The following is a 17965-nucleotide window of genomic DNA, read 5'->3' as shown; positions in this document are numbered from 1 at the left end:
TTTTAAGAATATGAGGCTTATAAGACTAGTTGTAATTTTTAAATACTATTCTAAAACTGAATAAAAATAATATATAATAAGTGGATCTCACTATTCTTGTATTAAATTTTAATAGAAAATGCTTGGTGTCATTTTAGTGTAATTACTAAGAAATAATAATTATATTAACAACATTTCTATTTTTTTTTTGCAGATTCAATTATGAATAACATTAAAAACTTTATTGAATCATCTCGAGTTCCAATCGTTTTTAATAATATGTTAGATGATTGGGATCCATTTAAATGGAATTTAGATAAATGGAACAGTATGTTTGAAAATCAGTCACTAGACTGTAGAAAAGGAAAAATTATGTGTACTAAAGTAAATTAAAATATTAATAATAATTTTGACATAAATTAAATGTTAAAATGTATTTATTGACAGGAACCTTTATGGGAAAATAAGTGTTTGCATGAAAGTCATTCATTTAGTGAAATTATAAACATGTCAAATGATATCGAAAAAAGTGGACATTGGTTATATTTTGATTATAAGTACATTGGAGAAAAAGTTGATGAAAATATATTCAAAGTTAGTTATTTTTAATTTTTCAAAAAATGTTATTAAATGTGTTAATTTTATTTTAGTCAATATCATGGAAAAAGTTTGGTTATGAAAATTTAGGTCCAAAAGATTCAACTCTATGGATTGGAAGTATTGGTGCACATACACCATGTCATCAAGACTTATATGGTATAAATTTGGTGGCTCAAGTTCACGGAAAGTTAGTTGATTAATAAAATATAAGATAAACATAAGATAGTATATTACATTTATATTTTAATGTAAATTCAATAAATAATATCTTCTTTAACTTAAAAAAAAAAAATGACATAAGTATTATAAATATTAAGTTATTATTATTAATATTACAATAATAAATGTAATTTTTTTTTTTAGTTAAAGCAAGGTGTTATTTAATTTACTTATAAATTATTTCTATTTATGATTACAAAATAGTGAATATTTTAAATTGTGTGTTAAAGGAGTCAATGTCAAACAAACTGGTGGTGGGTGGTTTTGTCACTGATCAATACAAACACAATATTTATCAGGAAGTTTTCACATTCAATAAACGTGAATTTTTTTCATGATCCAACAAAATTAAAATTTTATGACAATTAGTATAAAATGGCTATGGTGTCATTTACATGTAACAGTCTTTCTTTTGCTTTCATATAATTTCCATTCATACAAACAATTATTGTTTCCTAGTATAGAACACCACATAGTGAGCAGAACCAGTTTTTTTGGGATTAACTTTAAAATGTTTGTTAAGTATTAAATATAACTATGTCATTTAAAGCTTAATTATTTGGCAGAAAACGTTGGGTTTTAATGCCACCTGAAATGGGAAAATATCTGAAACCATCTAGAATCCCTTATGAAGAGTCAAGCTGTTATAGCAAAATTAACTTTTCATGTCCAGACAATATTCAAGGTAGGTTAATTATTTGACACACTGAAAAACAAAGTGTTCTGCATTATATTTATATCTTTGTTCTTAATAATTTAATTTATATTTTTTTTAACCATATGCACCTATTATTCTTACGTTAAAATGTATAAAAGAGCTCAGCCCATAAAATTCTAAAATAAAATATTTCATGTTACAGATATTGATGATGCTTGTAGATGTGTAACAGTGGTTTTATCACCAGGTGATGTACTAATCGTCCCACATAAATGGTGGCATTATGTTGAAAATTTAACTACTGCTATTAGTATTAATACTTGGATACAGATTCCTAAATATGACAATATGGCTCGGTTAAGTGAGTCTGTGGTTCGTTTTATGGTGAGCAGTGTATGTTCTGGTGTGTCTAAGAATACTCAATTAAGATTATTAAATCCAAATGAAGTAATTGATAAATATTATTATGACTATGAAAAATAATTATTAACTAAAATGTGGATAATTTTAAAATAAAAATTGTTATTTTTTAGAAATTTTCATCGTCCATGACTGAAGAATCAATTAATTTTATTGACCAAAGCATTAAAATAGTAATATAAAAAATTATGTCCAAAGTTTTCATATATTAATTTTTGTTTTTGTGTAGATAAAAATTGAAGAAGATGCTACAGATTTAGAAGAAACAAATTCAACTTTGCTAGTAAAATATCAGTATAAAATCTATGAACCAGACCAATGTTTGTCTAAAGTGGAGCTTGATACAGAATATCATAGACAAAACCATACTCCAAGTCTTTTAAAATCAGATTTAAATATTGATATTAGTCATAGATTATTAGATTCTTTATGTAATGATGCTGTTATAAATCAAATTATTGATAATTTAATTAAAAATAGTTAAAAGATTCCGTCTATTATAATAATTTGAAAAGATATAAAAATAAATAAATAATGTTTTTAAATAACATTGTTATTATTATTATTATTACCTCTGAAACTATAGTATACCTAATGATATTTATGAGTAACTAATTTGTTTTATAATATGAGTTTATAAAATGTATGTTTAAAAATTATTCTATGAGCCATTTAGAAAATGGATTTTAAATTTATTATAATATATATATATATATTTATATACACATTACACATATTTGCTAAAAAAAAAAAGTTTAATATTCATTGTAAATTTAATAGATTCGACATACCTAACAATTACTAATTTAAAAATTTGAGATGAATAAAATGGCTTCAAAAATAACATGACACTTTGCAGTATAGGAGGATGATGAAGAAAACAAATAGTTAGGAAAATAAATGTGTTGTTCAGGTGTATAGGAAGAATGTCCAGCTGTCAGCTGATAGGGATGGAACTGAATCATTGGTATGGATAATTATAAAATCGAGAAAATGAAGATTAAGATAATTATTAATTAGAAACATACACATTGCATAATAATAAATAGAATCCACTGACCTAGGTGGTAGATAGGTGGTACTTTCCCAAAGAATTCTTATTGCATGTTTTAACATTAATGTATGATCAGTTTAAAATAACAGTGAATAATTATAGCTTGTTATGAATTTTATGCTGTAAGTTTCCCGATAATATTACATCCTGAAGAGGAGAATTAAAATAACTACATTTTTCGTGAAATTAATTGCATAGAATATTTTAAATTATGAATATTGAGTACGTAGGGTGTAAAGAATAGACTACATTATAATTAATAGAGAATAAATAAAACTGTGTGATGATTTTCACTGTGCATCTATGGCACGTGTATTTGTGTACACTTACTTATATAGGTACCTAACGTATATACCTATTTTATGTGTGTATTAAAATTAATATTGTTTAGATAGGTAATTATAAATTTTAAAACCCGATGACAAAAATTTGCAAACATTTACCTAATCGTTATTTTAACCAGACATTAATATTATTATCCGTTTTCAAAACATCGCATCGCCATTCGATCTGTCGCTTGAATCGTGCACGGGGTAAGATGGTCATGGTCAGGCCCGGATTGAATAGGCGAGGAGCTGGAACCGAGAAAATTTGGGCCGGTCATGATCGTGGATTAAACTTAAGATAAAAGCTTTTATTTTTAAAATAAATATCGTTGCTTTTCGTGTATAATAAATAACAATCAATTATCAAATCTTCATCTATGAATGAACCAAAAATTCTCAATCCAGCGCTGGTCAAACGAGTCCATACTCCATCGGCGACTGTAGCTCGATCGTGTACAAATCGTGACTGGCGGAACACTTGTCGATTCGCCGACGATGTCGACATCGCGGTCGTCTGGGGGTTTTTACACCGTACTAATTTTATATTATAATATTTTTCCATATATTTTATATAGTTTGCAAGTAGTTTTTCGAAACAAGTTGCAAACTGTTAGGTATTTACTATTTAGTATTTACCCGGTTGATTGATATTATTATTACTACGATAACGTACCTGTATACACGTTTAATTTTTAATCTATATTTATTTGAAGGTCAAATGTTATTACTTATTTTGTTGGCGCTTCTTGGACCCATATTTTACGATAGAGGCCCACTTTTAAATTTAAATTTTTTTTTTTTCTAAAACTAAATACTAATAACAATTTATTATTCATATATCCATACCTATAGGTACCGTCAATACCTAAATACATTATCCATAATATTCAATCGGCTATATGACTCATTTGTAATTCACTGTCTGTTTATTACATTATAATGTACATTAAAACATTTAATCAATTCGCTCTAGATTACTTTGATGAATTCTATTTAAAACGCCAAAGTGAACATATGCTTTTACTAGTGTTTTTATATGTATATATGATTAATAAACACAATTCAGTTACCTATATAGACTATATTTAGTTCAAAGTTGAATTAAAATAACATTTAATCAGGATAATCAAATATTTTGATTTAATAATATTATACGAATAAAAAAAAAAATAAATATATCATACACAGAAAATTATTTGCACTTAGTATTTATTTTTACTAGTTTCATTTTATTCAATTATAAACGAACTATGTACTATAATTACAAAGCTTATAACTTCAAAGTCTCATTAATTATGTAATATTATTTAATTAAAAACGTTAAGTACCATCAAGTCCATAAAAATAAGTTTACATGGTAAAAAATAAACCACATTTGGGTAGAACAGTATATTCAAAATCGACTACCTATAGCGTCGTTTAAACTATAATGAAAAATGGAAGTATGTATTTTGTATTAAATAATTGAATATTATGTTTATTATAAAATACCTATATAATCTGTACTTATAGAATAATTTTTCAAAATCAAGGTTGCGTTAAGTTAGTTCTTGTCCTAACTTACTGTGGTAGGTACCTACTTCTAATGCTTGTGTTTCAGAGTTTTATGGATTTTCTAAAGGTGTTTAAAAAACTAATTATTGTAAATACTGTATATTACCAATCAAAAACTTTTCTAGAAGTTGACATTTTATGAATATGCGTTAAATTACTTCCAACCAATTTCTATTTTTTATTTAATATTTAAATGTGGCAGCATATACCTATACTTGCACACTTGAGTACTCGGGTATTTGCGTAGGTATCCTATCAATCTTTTAGTTAGTTAATTTAGTTTTATTTTATTTCATTTATACATTCATTACCGTAATAAAATTTAAATATTTAACGGCGATTGTCAAATACATAAATAAATAAAGAAAGAACTTTTCACGTCAATGTATTAATAATATTATGTTACATTTCAGGAAAATTTGCGTTCACTTTGCGGTCAGTATAGATCATAAAGTATACAGTATTACACATTTTAGTAGAAATACTCAAATACCTATAGTAAAAGTTTGACTTATTTAATATACTCATACTTACTGTTGCTCATTAAATTCAAGTCATAAAGTTCATCAAATATCAAACATTTTAATAATTTACTAGAAAGCTAATTTTATACATTTATGATCCTTTGGATGCTTTTTACAGGTTGGTTTTAAATTAAATGATAAATTACATTATAGATAGTATACTGAATAGTGTGTACATTTATTATAATATAATATTATTTATGTTTATATTTTTTAAACGGAACTTAAGCAGTTTAATATGCTGGTTATAACATTACCAAAGTAAAAATGCACTAATACATTTCTTTAAAAATAATAATAAATCACATGTATATTTTTATACTTGTCCTCTTAGCTAAAAATTCAATCGTATATTAGATAAATCAACATTAAATGTTTTAATGATTTCATTAAAATAATTTGATGATAACAATTTAATTTTAAATCTGTTTTTTTTTATAAATGTTTGTTCGATGAAATAATTGTTATTATTATTAACCATGAAAATATACATTATACTACATACGTATATTGTGTGTATTAATGTATAATTATTAAAATATTTTGTTATATTATTATAATATCTATTCAATTGATTTATCTAAAAACCAAATCATTTGACTAGGTTTCTTATGTGTATAATTATTGATACCTGTTATTTGTTAACAATAATAACAAATCGTTTTTGAGTCACTAATATTTATAAGCAATTAGGCAAGCATGATAAGTTAATGTAATATAATAATAAATAAAAACCTTAAAAACAAATGCAATATTTACTCATTGTTAAAATCAAATATTTAATAAACATTGTTATTCGTTTATTGATAATTTCAACAAAAATTATTTATTTGATTAATAATAATTCATCTATATTTTGATTATAAATCTAAGGAGAGCTTATAATTTTATTGTAAAGCGAATCATATTCCCTTTAAACTTTTATATTTGATTTAATATTTTTCATAAAATAATGTAGGTATATAGTTTGTATTTTCTGACTTATTTACTTAAATAATTTACTATAAGGAAATTATAATAATTATTATAATTATAATAAAATACATTTCACAGAGCTGATGAATATCTTAACATTTGTCACTGCTGGCAAAAGATCGACGTTTTCTTCTTAAACCTGCGGGAAAAGGTTTCATTTCCATTCTTTCCTGAAATTTGAAACACGGCTACTGTAAATATAATTACTTCTTGATAATAATGAAAATAAACCAATAATTTTCAGTACGTCTTTCATTACATTTATAATAAGATATTGAACACCCCAACCTAATATCTTTCATAGACTGAATTACTATATCATTTCATATTTCACTTGAAATCGTTAATATTATTAGACCGGTGCAAATAAAACTCCAGACGTTTATTTATAGGCATTTAATATTTATTCAATATAAATAAGCGATTTCATGAGATTTTCAAGTATAGAGTTTGAAATTAAAAAAACATATTTTTAAGATACATAGTTTGATACCTCTATACTGTAGTTGTAGTAGGTAGCCCTTAAATAATACTTATACATTAGATAATATAATGATATGTACCCAATCATGGTCAATGCCTACGCATAATTTCGAATATATTTGTAATGGTGAGTGCACTTATACAAGTTATACCTACTTTACCTATACTCTTGTTATTAGTTAAAACATGTAGGAATTAGTATAATCGTAATAATAGTTAGGTTTACTAAACAGTATGTTACATAAATAACTGACAAATGTAATCAACTTACGTATTATAAAAAATAACTTTTATTATCTTTCCTACGTATAATAATATCAATCTTGTAAGGTTGTAAGGTTGTACATTTGTATTTTGTAAAAATACTATGTGCATTAAAATAATTAAAATAAATAAATAAAAAAAAACTTTACATGCACTTTGCATAATTATATGTATAATGTACGTACGAAGACAAAAACTTTTGAAAAAACGCAACATCGAAGTCGTGGACAAGTCACGTAGGTATCTAATATTTAGGAAAAGAGGTACAGGGATGCCACATACATTAAAGAAGCCATCAGCATAACATATTCATATGAACAAGGGCCGTTGAATCAAAAGCACCTTCACGCATCACACTTTTATCTATAATTGTTATACTTGAGTTAAATCTAAATAAACGAACTATTTTAAATTATAAAATTATTTGATAATCATTTCAAATCCACTACTCGGAGAGACGAAAAGTAGGCATACTACACCAAACTACTCTATTATACACACATCTCTCACATCTAGTTATTACAGGTATCATGGGTAGGGATAATAATACGTTTTATAATGAAATAATAAAATTGACGATAATTTAACGTTGTTGCGGTAGTGGTCTATGAAGTATAGATCATTGTACATTGTACGCATTAATGCTGTTTATGGGCAAGTATTAATTATTAGTGTTCATTCGTGTGATTCAATTTTAAAATCCGGAAACGTTGGTGTTTTAATACTTTGCTTGTCCGACATCTATTTACATTTAGTAGACATCTTAAAGAAGGTCGCAGGTGTACGTTGGTACTATTTTCAATATTCGTACCCGGTAATTTCGTTTTGTAAATAACTTATTCCATGGGGATTTACAGGTCGGTTTCGATAAAAAAAATCTTACGGTACTGTTTGACAACTTTTTACAGGATGTGTGGAGAATAGAATTGTATCTATAGTTTAAAAGGTCATATTAAACATGTATAAGAACATATTATACATATTATATTATACATTTATTCTACGCATAATAAGCAAGTTGATACTTTTAAAGATAGGCAATATAATTTTCTCGAAAAGCAAAAAAGGTTTTGGAAATATATTTCATAATTAATTTAGAGCCGTCATAACAATATAGAACAACATTTAAAAAAAGAATATTATACTTTTGTGTTTTTAAGCATTTAAAGTTTAGATGAGTATATCATTGCAGGATCCATATTTTACAAATTACCCTGTGATGTTACTTTCCTCCGATTATCTTAACTTTAAATATTTAAAATTAATTGATTGTCTACTCGTTAGAAATTCGATTTTAAACATCGTAATTCTCAGAAAAATATCCTGCCCTAAAATATGAAAACAGTAATGTTATGCAGTTGATTTACTTTAAAATTTAACCGTTATAAATTATTTTATAATACTTCAGTTCCTTTCATTTTGAAATTCACTGTTTATTTTTTCTGCTCATCGTAACTGTATTAAGAAAAGTTAAATTAAAAAAATAAAAATATTATTATTACCTATAGAATATATTATAACGAGGTAACGTGGCTATAGCGACATCGTGTGTCGTATATGAGATTCTGAGAATGGCTACTAAGTAAAAACTATCAAAACAAACTCCTTATAATCCCTTAACGCTAATAAAATAAAACCTAGAAAACTAAAAGTATTTACTATAAATGGCTATATACTTTGAAGTTCGTACCATATTATTTGAAATAAAATACGCAATGTAATTTGAAAGTCATTTTTAAAAATTATTGGTTGACTATATTCCTATAGAAAATAATAAACTTATGAGTTCAACTTACTGCTTTATTTTGTCTTTGTTGGCGTAGTAATTCAAGTCGGGCTTCTTGAATCGCTTCCCAGAGTTTAGCCTCAGACATAATCTGCCTGCTAATCTCTTCGACAGCCGGTTCTGAACGAAGTTCGACCAAGGTGGCCATTGATTCGTCTGATCTCTTTCGACCACAACCTATAGTTAATTAATTTAAAAACAATATTTATGAAACAAAAATTCATATTAATCGTAAATACAATTTTAACACATAATTTAAAAAGGAATTTTATGTAAATAAATATAAATATAATTACAATTATTAATATACTTTCAAAAAATAGCTCATTTATTGTATGTATTTTTTTTTAATTACACGGTGTACATTTTACATATTGTTTTTTTTTTCATAATGCTTAAAAAGTTTTAGTTACTTTTATATATATCTTTACTATGCACCAATATGGAAATATATTTTACATGAAATACTTATTTAACGAAAGTTCATTGAAAAATAAATAATACATAATTATTAACTGTAATATTATGTAGGAGAAGAAAACTTTAACAACATTTGATAATTGTATTTATTTGATCCAATTACACGTAAAATATATTATAAAATTGAGTTTGAAATAATTTTATACTTTTATATTTTATCAAAAACAAACGACGCAATGCAACATTGTTATTCGATAGAGAATATTTTTCAATTATCTCAAATAAATAATAAAAAAGTACAGAAATATATAAAATATATTTAATGTATATAAAATAAAATTTAAAGAACAGTAGACATTGGTATAAATTAAGAATTTTAGTGACCATAGCCAGGACCTAGCTGTTTTCACAATTAAACTGTTACTAATTACAAAATATATTCGGAAAACGTAAAGCAGATTAATATTAAACGAAATTCCCTTGTTATATGAACAGAAGTTATTAAATTTAATTAAAGTAGGAAAATTTATAAATATCTAATCAATATTATCATTATATTAATCTATATTGTTTTGAATTTACGAAGCGTGATAATACCTACTAGGTGACTATTTGCTGATATTGTTACTAATATGTGTATGCGATGCGTGTAAATAGATAGCAACTAATGCCTACCTATTGTTTTTATATAAAAATAGTTTTCTCTAAATATGGAGATACAAAAAATAAATAAAATATCAAAACCTAAATGTCAATTCAGTGTTGGCTGTTGAATATGTAGTTGATGTACTCGTATTGTTCATAAACTAATGATGATTTTATAATTTTTTTTGAAAAAAGTGATAATTTTTTATTTAAATATTTCTTAACTATAGCGATATATTTATTGAACTATCTAAACATCTTTAGTAACTACTGTAAGTATCTGTTTAAAATGATTATATAAATTTCCATTTCAATAATAATAATTAATAATAAATAATTATTTTTGATTCAAAAATGTATCAATAATATTTTCCAATTATTCTCGTTTCCAACGTGTAATAAAAAATAAAATAAAAATATATTTAACAATTAAAATTCGTAGTATTTGATAATATGAAAGAACTTATTTTATGAGCAACATTAATATTATGGTTAGTTTTTCGTACATTTTTTGTATACCAAACATTAAGTAAAATTATGAAATAAAACCCCTGTTATAAATATTATAGTGGTTAATTCAAAATAAACGATGCAATATCGATCGTATAAGTGATTGATATACATAAAAGTATAATACCAAGTATAAAATATCATAAAGTTGGCACCTAGGTATAATTCTTAAAAATGGTTTATGTCTGAATAAGTCTTTTAAGTTACAAGTATAATTGGAATTATGAAAACACGATAATATATTATTTGATGTGTAATAACACATATTTATTAAATTTATAACTAATATTAATTATAATTCTAGTTTTTAAACTTTTTTTCGGGTACTACCAGATGTTTTTGTATACAAGTAATTGAAAACTGTTGCTAACTTTTATGATAAGAACAATATATAGTACTCGTATTTAGTGACTTACTTTAAGTAGGAATTACTAAATTTTACCATAACGCTATTGATTAAATCGAATATTGTATAAGTCATGTACATATATTTCGTTGGGTAATTTATTTTGATTTACAAAACAAACATATTCAACATTTAAACTAAGTTTTCCATTGAAGATATGTTTTATTGGCCATTTAACTATATCATTAAGCGCTTAATATTATAGTAGTGTTTGTATTATAATTTTATATTATATTTATTAGCGGGTTTAATGAAGGCCATATAGTGTAACTGAAGCAAATATAATAGATATATCATTTTTTAAAGAACTGTTTGTTTAATGTTATTACAAATTTTAATTAACATCAATAATAATATTATCGTATAATTAACATTTTCCTCACCTGTAAATGCGTTGCAAAAAGGTTTTTTTCTTCTGATTGGTTCAGCTACCGGATTATCGTTGTCGAAATACTGTTTAAACAAATCCAAATTTAATGAACTATGATGGACATCACTTATTTAATTTACTTTTTAATTATATACAGAATATTGTATTTTTCTGATTATTTTAAGTTAAAACATAATACCTGTACTTGTAAATCTTAGTACTTATAAATATAAGATCATTAAAAAATTTCTAAAATTAAGATTTAAACTAGGTACTTATTAAAGACATTTATTATGTTATTAGTGTCGAAGAAGCGAGGACTTTTATTTCACATGTTTACCTATATTATATTAAATTAATATTACCTAATTAATTAACTGAATATCATAATTAAAACAATGTTTGTTTAAATAGTAATTAGTGTCAATTGTTAATGGTAGGTATATACGAATAATTTTCTTGGCGCAATGTGAATACAATATTGACTAGTTACAAAATAAAATTATAGTATTTATAGTATCAAATGATTCATAACCCATAGTTTAAATCAACATAATAAAAACTGCAGAATTTAGATATTATTTAGCTTATGTAGGTACAATAATTGTTGATTTATAAATTATATTCAAAATAAATGCAATAGTATATGTAAAATTCGTCAAACATATTCAAATGAACAATTTCCGAATTTAGGACAACATACTATAATAATATGTGTTTATGTTTTTTTCGAGTGTCCGACATGATGTTATGACACGTCACAATACTTGAAAATGCTATGATAAAAATAATATCATTGAGTGCCAGAGACGTTTTATTCGACATGTATAATTTATCCATGGTATATATTTAAAAAAAAATTATTTTTCTTTATAGCAGAGACATTGGTGTTTACTCAGATAGACCGTGTACAGCTTATACAAAGACAATTAAGAAACCCACAACCTATATATTATTTTATATTTATGCAAAATACACAGTTATTTAACATTAAACGATTAGATTTGATAAAAATTAAAATATAAAATGTACTTATCTAATATGCTCATTTCTAAGGAAATAAGGACTAACTTGTTAGATAATGTAACATAACACGAGATAAATTATTGTGATTTATTGTATTATATATTATATACTTGAAATGTTTTATATATTTCTAAGTAACGATTATGAATATATATATATAAATCTCTATTAGTAATTATTATTTTAATTTGGTGATTTTCATTGGTCAAACAATGTTTTATTAAGACTATTTCAATACAATTAATCTGCGACGCTACCATCCTCTAATAAACGTATGTGCATGAACAGGTACAACATTTATAAACAAAATATAATTAATAATATTCTGCACTTTTTTAGTATAATATACTATTATATAATGTTAACAAATGTTAAAAATTAGTTTTTAAAAATATAATTGTTATAGGTACTGATCGAAAATCAGTAGTATATATTATAAAATAATAATAATAATATATTAGTTTATAAAATAGAGTAATATAGTGTAAATAGTATAATAGTTTACCCTTTTTTGCATAATGACGTCATCGGCAAACACAGTTTGGACTAGAGATACTAGTATACTCATCCAGACGAGAGTCAATATTGATGGATTCATGGCTGTCGATGAATGGCCTTGTGCAAACATAATTTTACAAGTTCACAAACATGTATGTTAATAATTTGTATATAGAGAATAATCATCTTGAAAAGAAAGTAGATTACAATAATAAAACTATTACAGACCAATATGGATTATATGTGTATATTAAGATGATTCATTTAAAAGGTAAATACAAATTTCTTGAAAAGACTTAACGTTTTTTAAATGTTAATATATAATTTAAATATTATTAAGTCATTACAAAACAATATTTAAAAAAAAATGTTTGATTATTTTTATCATTGTTATTTAAAATTTATAAAATTTATCGATAATAAATAATAAAAAAATTAATATTCCGTAAGAACATATTAAATAAAAAATAAAAAAAATTCCAAAAACATGCATTCTTTTCGAGATAATGAGTAATCAAATTAAACATATAAACTAGATGAGCGAATTAAAAACTACTTTTTTTAATTAAGAAAATAAATTTAGAATAACTACCTAATAGTACTGACTAGCAAGTAGCAACTATTATAGTCTCCAGACGTAAGTAATATGATATATATATATATTTATTTATTAAATAGACAATGGCAGATTTTCCAGGGCGGTGATATGCCAATATTTACTTAGGATGATGCTTATCGAGGCTGATATTTCATGTGATAAATTTAAATAAAAATATTTGTTTTAAATGTAAGTTAGTTTATTTATACAATAAATCGATGTAAAAACTTAAAAATACAAATAAAATCTATTCCAATAATTTGAGCATAATTTGTCAATTCAGCCTTAAATTTTATGTTTCATAACAATAATTGTAGAAGTACTAAAGGTCTAAAAGACTAATAATTAAATAATTGTACTGATTATGTCAGTTTCCTATGGCTGATTTAGTCCTAGTTTATCCCTGTTAAATATATCTACATATATATACTCGTTTATAGAGAAAAAGTCAAATTTAGGTACTTTCAAACATTTTTATATGATGGGTTATTATATTATTATTATGAATCTTTTAAGTTGTATACTTCGTGTATAATATACATTTTATTACTGACATAGTCTATGTTTTATTTATTTTATATACATAGGTATATATACTTATATGACTACTAAAATAATGGGTATTTTTTCAACATAAAACACTCATTGTCTAATACATATGATATATTTTAATGGTGGTTTTATTTAGAAGTTTTTAGATATGTAACATAAAAATGGTTATATTTTCTTATGATATATAATAAACTAAATATTTAAAATGTATTACATAAGCACCTATTGTAAAACTAAATCTACATTTTTAAATCACTATCTTTATTAAAAATTTGAATACTAAATTATCAAATTGTTCATATTATTTTCATAAAAATATTTATGATTGAAAAACTAGTTAGTCGGTCATTATTCATTAAAATTTAAATTCTTTATAAAAATGTAAATTGTAATAAAATATTAGTTTGTAACTTGTAAGTATTATTTCTTTATTTCTACATACATTTTTATTATTCATAATTATAACAATCATAATATTTAATGATTTATTGTTTTGAGATTGCATATGCATCATGTTAGTTTAAAAATATAAATTATTTATTGTTTAGTTGTTTTAATAGGACAAACAATAATTAATCAAGTTTTTTATTTTAAAAGTTAATGTTAAATTAATTTTAAAATATAATAATTGGTAAGATTACAAACGTTTATAAGATAAACAAATATATTAAAAGCTATATAGTATTATGAATTTGATTTATTAAGTATTTCTTTCATTTAGTATTCTATAATAATAACTTGATTTAGACCTAACATTTAAAAATACACCCTTTAGATTATAAATTTATTATTAAAGTAAAAACTATAAGATATAAAATGGTAAAACTGCTAATTAAATAACGACATATACATTAATTTATTAATGATATTTAAAAATGACAAATATTTATTCATTAATATAAAGTAACAAATTGAATTGAATATCTATATTAAAATCTAATATTGTTGAATTAGTGTTTTTAAAATAATATTTGATCAAATAACTAAAATTATTAATATGCATTAAATCTTTTGCATTTCATTGTACACAATATTTTTCTAAAAATCTTTGAGTATTTAAAATGAATAATTTATTGTTTCATATAAATTACAAGTCTTAACTTTTTTACAAATTGCTAAATTAAAAATTATCTTTATAGATAGTAGGTATAGTAACTCTTTAGCAAGTTTAATTAATTTTACCAATTTTTTTAATTTTATTAAGATTTTTATACATCTAACTCTTTGCAACTCAGAGTTAAATGGAGGGAAAAATTCAAAATATCAAAAATTAATTAAATAATATGTCGTTTGAAGGAGGATTTTTTATAAACGAGACATCGAGAATTTTGAAATATCGAGTTTAGAGTTACCGAGAGTTAAATGTATTTACTTTAATTATACTTTAATAATTTTAAAGCAACTTGATTGCTAAAAAAAGATACTATTGTCATAATGTTTGTGTTAAAAGAATTTATTTAAAAATTCAACTTAATAATAAGTCCACTTACAATCAGTTTTTAAATTTATAATCATCATCAATTTTATAAAATAAGTAAAACGTTGCATTATAGTAGCGTGCCCCAAAATAAGCCATATCCACGTAAAAAAAAGTATTATGTTATTGGTGAAAACATTGAAAGCTTATTATAGAGCAAATATTCTTAGTTAATTTTACATTTATATTATTTTATACATCACATCACACTTATCAAATTAGTTCTCAAAAAGAGTAAAGCAGATGTGATAATTTTAGTAGCATTAAAATAGAAAAGCCTACAGTTTTTAATTTTTAAATGAATATTTTTCGCAAATATAGCCCCTTATAAATAAACTGTCATTTTAATGCTAAAAGTACTGAAGTATAAATATTATTATTCAAAATTTAAGTCTATAAAATCTAGTAACTAAGTATTCATAAACTTAAATGAAAATGTCACTTTTCACAAACTTCACTATAATTTTTAAAAGTTTATTAAAGTACTAGTTCAACTTTTAATAGTTTTAAATAAGAATGTATAATAAAAATAAATATTTTTTACTGGCCTACATGACGATACGAGTATGGTATTTTAAATAATTCGAATTTATCATACTTAATCCTTGTATAACTTCTTCAAATTGTATAGTGATATACATTTTTGGCTCTTAGCAAAAACAGTGACAATATTTTGGTTTTACAATAAACATTTTTTTTCAATGAATCAAAAAGTTCCTAAATACAGCCGATTCTTTTTGCGAAAATGTTATGTCATCGATTTAGAATTTATAATATCATAATAATGAAAAAAATTATAGACTTGTTCCAATAGACAAAAAATACATTCGACGTTCAATTATGTACAAATAGCCAATAAAATTCATTGAGCCAAACGGATTTTTTGTTGAATAGCAATAATTGAAATAAATGTAATATATTTGTTTAAGTTTTTAGTTAATAAAATCAAATATTATATACATTGATATAATGTTATGTATTATAAGTGTTTCTGTTGTAAGTGTTTAAATAATATATTTATTCAATTGTATATTCATACTACCTATTCACATAATACAATTTACATTTTTACATTACTTTACCAAACTCTAATGGCGGTTTATACAAAAACTGAAAATACTATAGACATTATTAAATTTAAATTATTGAAATAATATATATAACACTAATAAGCTAATATACCTACGTAAACTAAATTTAACTAAACATTTGTTTACAATAAATTGTTTAATATACTACCTGTGTGATATAATATAACTGATTTCACTTTCAAAACCTTGTGTTAGTATGCTATTATAATATAATATGTAATTTTTTGTAAAAATATTTTTTTCCCTTTAAATAATTGTTTTTTTTTTCAAATTATCTGATGTATATTTTTTTCCATATGAGCTTAATTATTAATCAGCTTACCATTTCCATATTTACAAAGTTATTAAAAAAAAAAAAAAAAAAAATTCAAATTTTCTTTGATTCTATAAAAAAATGATATTTATTTAGTTGTTATTATTATAGAATATCATATTGTATTTACCTTTTAATGTATTTTAATTTAATTTGTTGACTTGTAATATTTGGTTAAAGCAAGTAATAATAAATAAATAAAAATGTTACACATGTTCGACTATTTGTCTGTTTAATAATTGGTGTAGTTTTTTTTTTTTTTTTAATGTGTGTATTTAATTTTATAAAAAAAAAAAACACAAAGTTTCAAATAATAATTATATTTTATTCTCTTTATTCTCATAATTAATAATAATTAGTCTTTTAGCATTCGTGCATCTATAATTTTCGAATGCATAGTAATTATTAAAATCGATAATTATTATTCATTACAATAATATATAAGTATGATGACTTACCTGTCGCAAGTCAGATGCACATCGATCAGAAACACAAAAACAAACAATCACTGTGATCGTGTGAAATGTCCGTTTTTATAGGCGAAGGTTTTCGTAGCGTCCGCAACGAGCGCTTATCACGATTTTCAGTATACTCGTAGCTGTATATACCTACTACATACAAGACATATGAGAAAAGTCCACAAAACCACCCCCAAAAAGGTAATTCACCAAATATGTTCATCGTTCACTCGGTTATCACCTATGTATTTGTTTAATCATCTGAATAACTGTATTTTTATTTAATTAGATTTATTATTATAATTATTTACGGATAGTTTTATACTGTGGCAGTAAAATATTTTTTTTTTTACTATAAATTGTTAAGATGTATCAAAATCAAAATTTGAACGAGTAGTTTCGGAGTTATTACACTAAATATCCTATGGATATCAATTAGTCTTTTTTAACTTATATGTAGGTGGTTTCTTGTTGTATGAAATATGTGTAACTAATAATTGTATTATTCATTTGAAAATAGAACGCGATTTAAATACAGTACGAAAAATCTAAGTACTTAAAAATTTGATCTTTAAATAAATTTCAAAATTCTAAAAATTAAAAATTAAATATATATTCATTATTATTGGAAGTTAAAAAAGTAGAAGTGAGCATTTTTGCTAAATCACTATGTTTGGTGTATAATATATAATATATGTATATTTATTATTTATAGTATAAGTATTGCAAGAGTCATTAGTAAAATAGTGTTGTATGATG

General features: G+C 23.5%; 2 protein-coding genes across 3 annotated transcripts; one reads left to right on the top strand and one right to left on the bottom strand.

The window, feature by feature from the left end:
- Nucleotides 1–199: 199 nt before the first annotated feature.
- Nucleotides 200–2378, top strand: LOC112593199 (HSPB1-associated protein 1). Its single transcript, XM_025337543.1, has 7 exons — nucleotides 200–363; nucleotides 427–573; nucleotides 630–766; nucleotides 1365–1483; nucleotides 1659–1903; nucleotides 1990–2049; nucleotides 2106–2378. The coding sequence occupies exons 1-7, from the start codon at nucleotides 202–204 to the stop codon at nucleotides 2358–2360; spliced, it is 1125 nt and encodes a 374-aa protein (XP_025193328.1). The 5' UTR covers nucleotides 200–201; the 3' UTR covers nucleotides 2361–2378.
- A 3930-nt stretch (nucleotides 2379–6308) lies between these two features.
- On the bottom strand, nucleotides 6309–17284 carry LOC112593235 (cardioactive peptide). Of its 2 annotated transcripts, XM_025337592.1 has the most exons (5): nucleotides 17207–17284; nucleotides 12725–12834; nucleotides 11207–11276; nucleotides 8853–9019; nucleotides 6309–6479 (listed from the first exon to the last, which is right to left on the bottom strand). In XM_025337592.1, exons 2-5 carry the CDS (start codon nucleotides 12815–12817, stop codon nucleotides 6402–6404), a joined length of 408 nt encoding a protein of 135 aa, XP_025193377.1. In that variant the 5' UTR covers nucleotides 12818–12834; nucleotides 17207–17284; the 3' UTR covers nucleotides 6309–6401. The 2 variants fall into 2 exon arrangements, with proteins under 2 accessions (XP_025193377.1, XP_025193376.1); XM_025337591.1 differs by lacking the exon at nucleotides 17207–17284 and having other exon boundaries at nucleotides 12725–12847.
- Between the last annotated feature and the right edge of the window lie 681 nt (nucleotides 17285–17965).

This window comes from Melanaphis sacchari, unplaced genomic scaffold, assembly GCF_002803265.2.
Source record: "Melanaphis sacchari strain LSU unplaced genomic scaffold, SCAv2.0 Contig1_pilon_pilon, whole genome shotgun sequence".
In the NCBI taxonomy this organism is placed as follows: domain Eukaryota; kingdom Metazoa; phylum Arthropoda; class Insecta; order Hemiptera; family Aphididae; genus Melanaphis; species Melanaphis sacchari.
The sequence above is the reverse complement of the archived record's forward strand: the minus strand, read 5'-3'. Positions and strand labels throughout refer to the sequence as shown.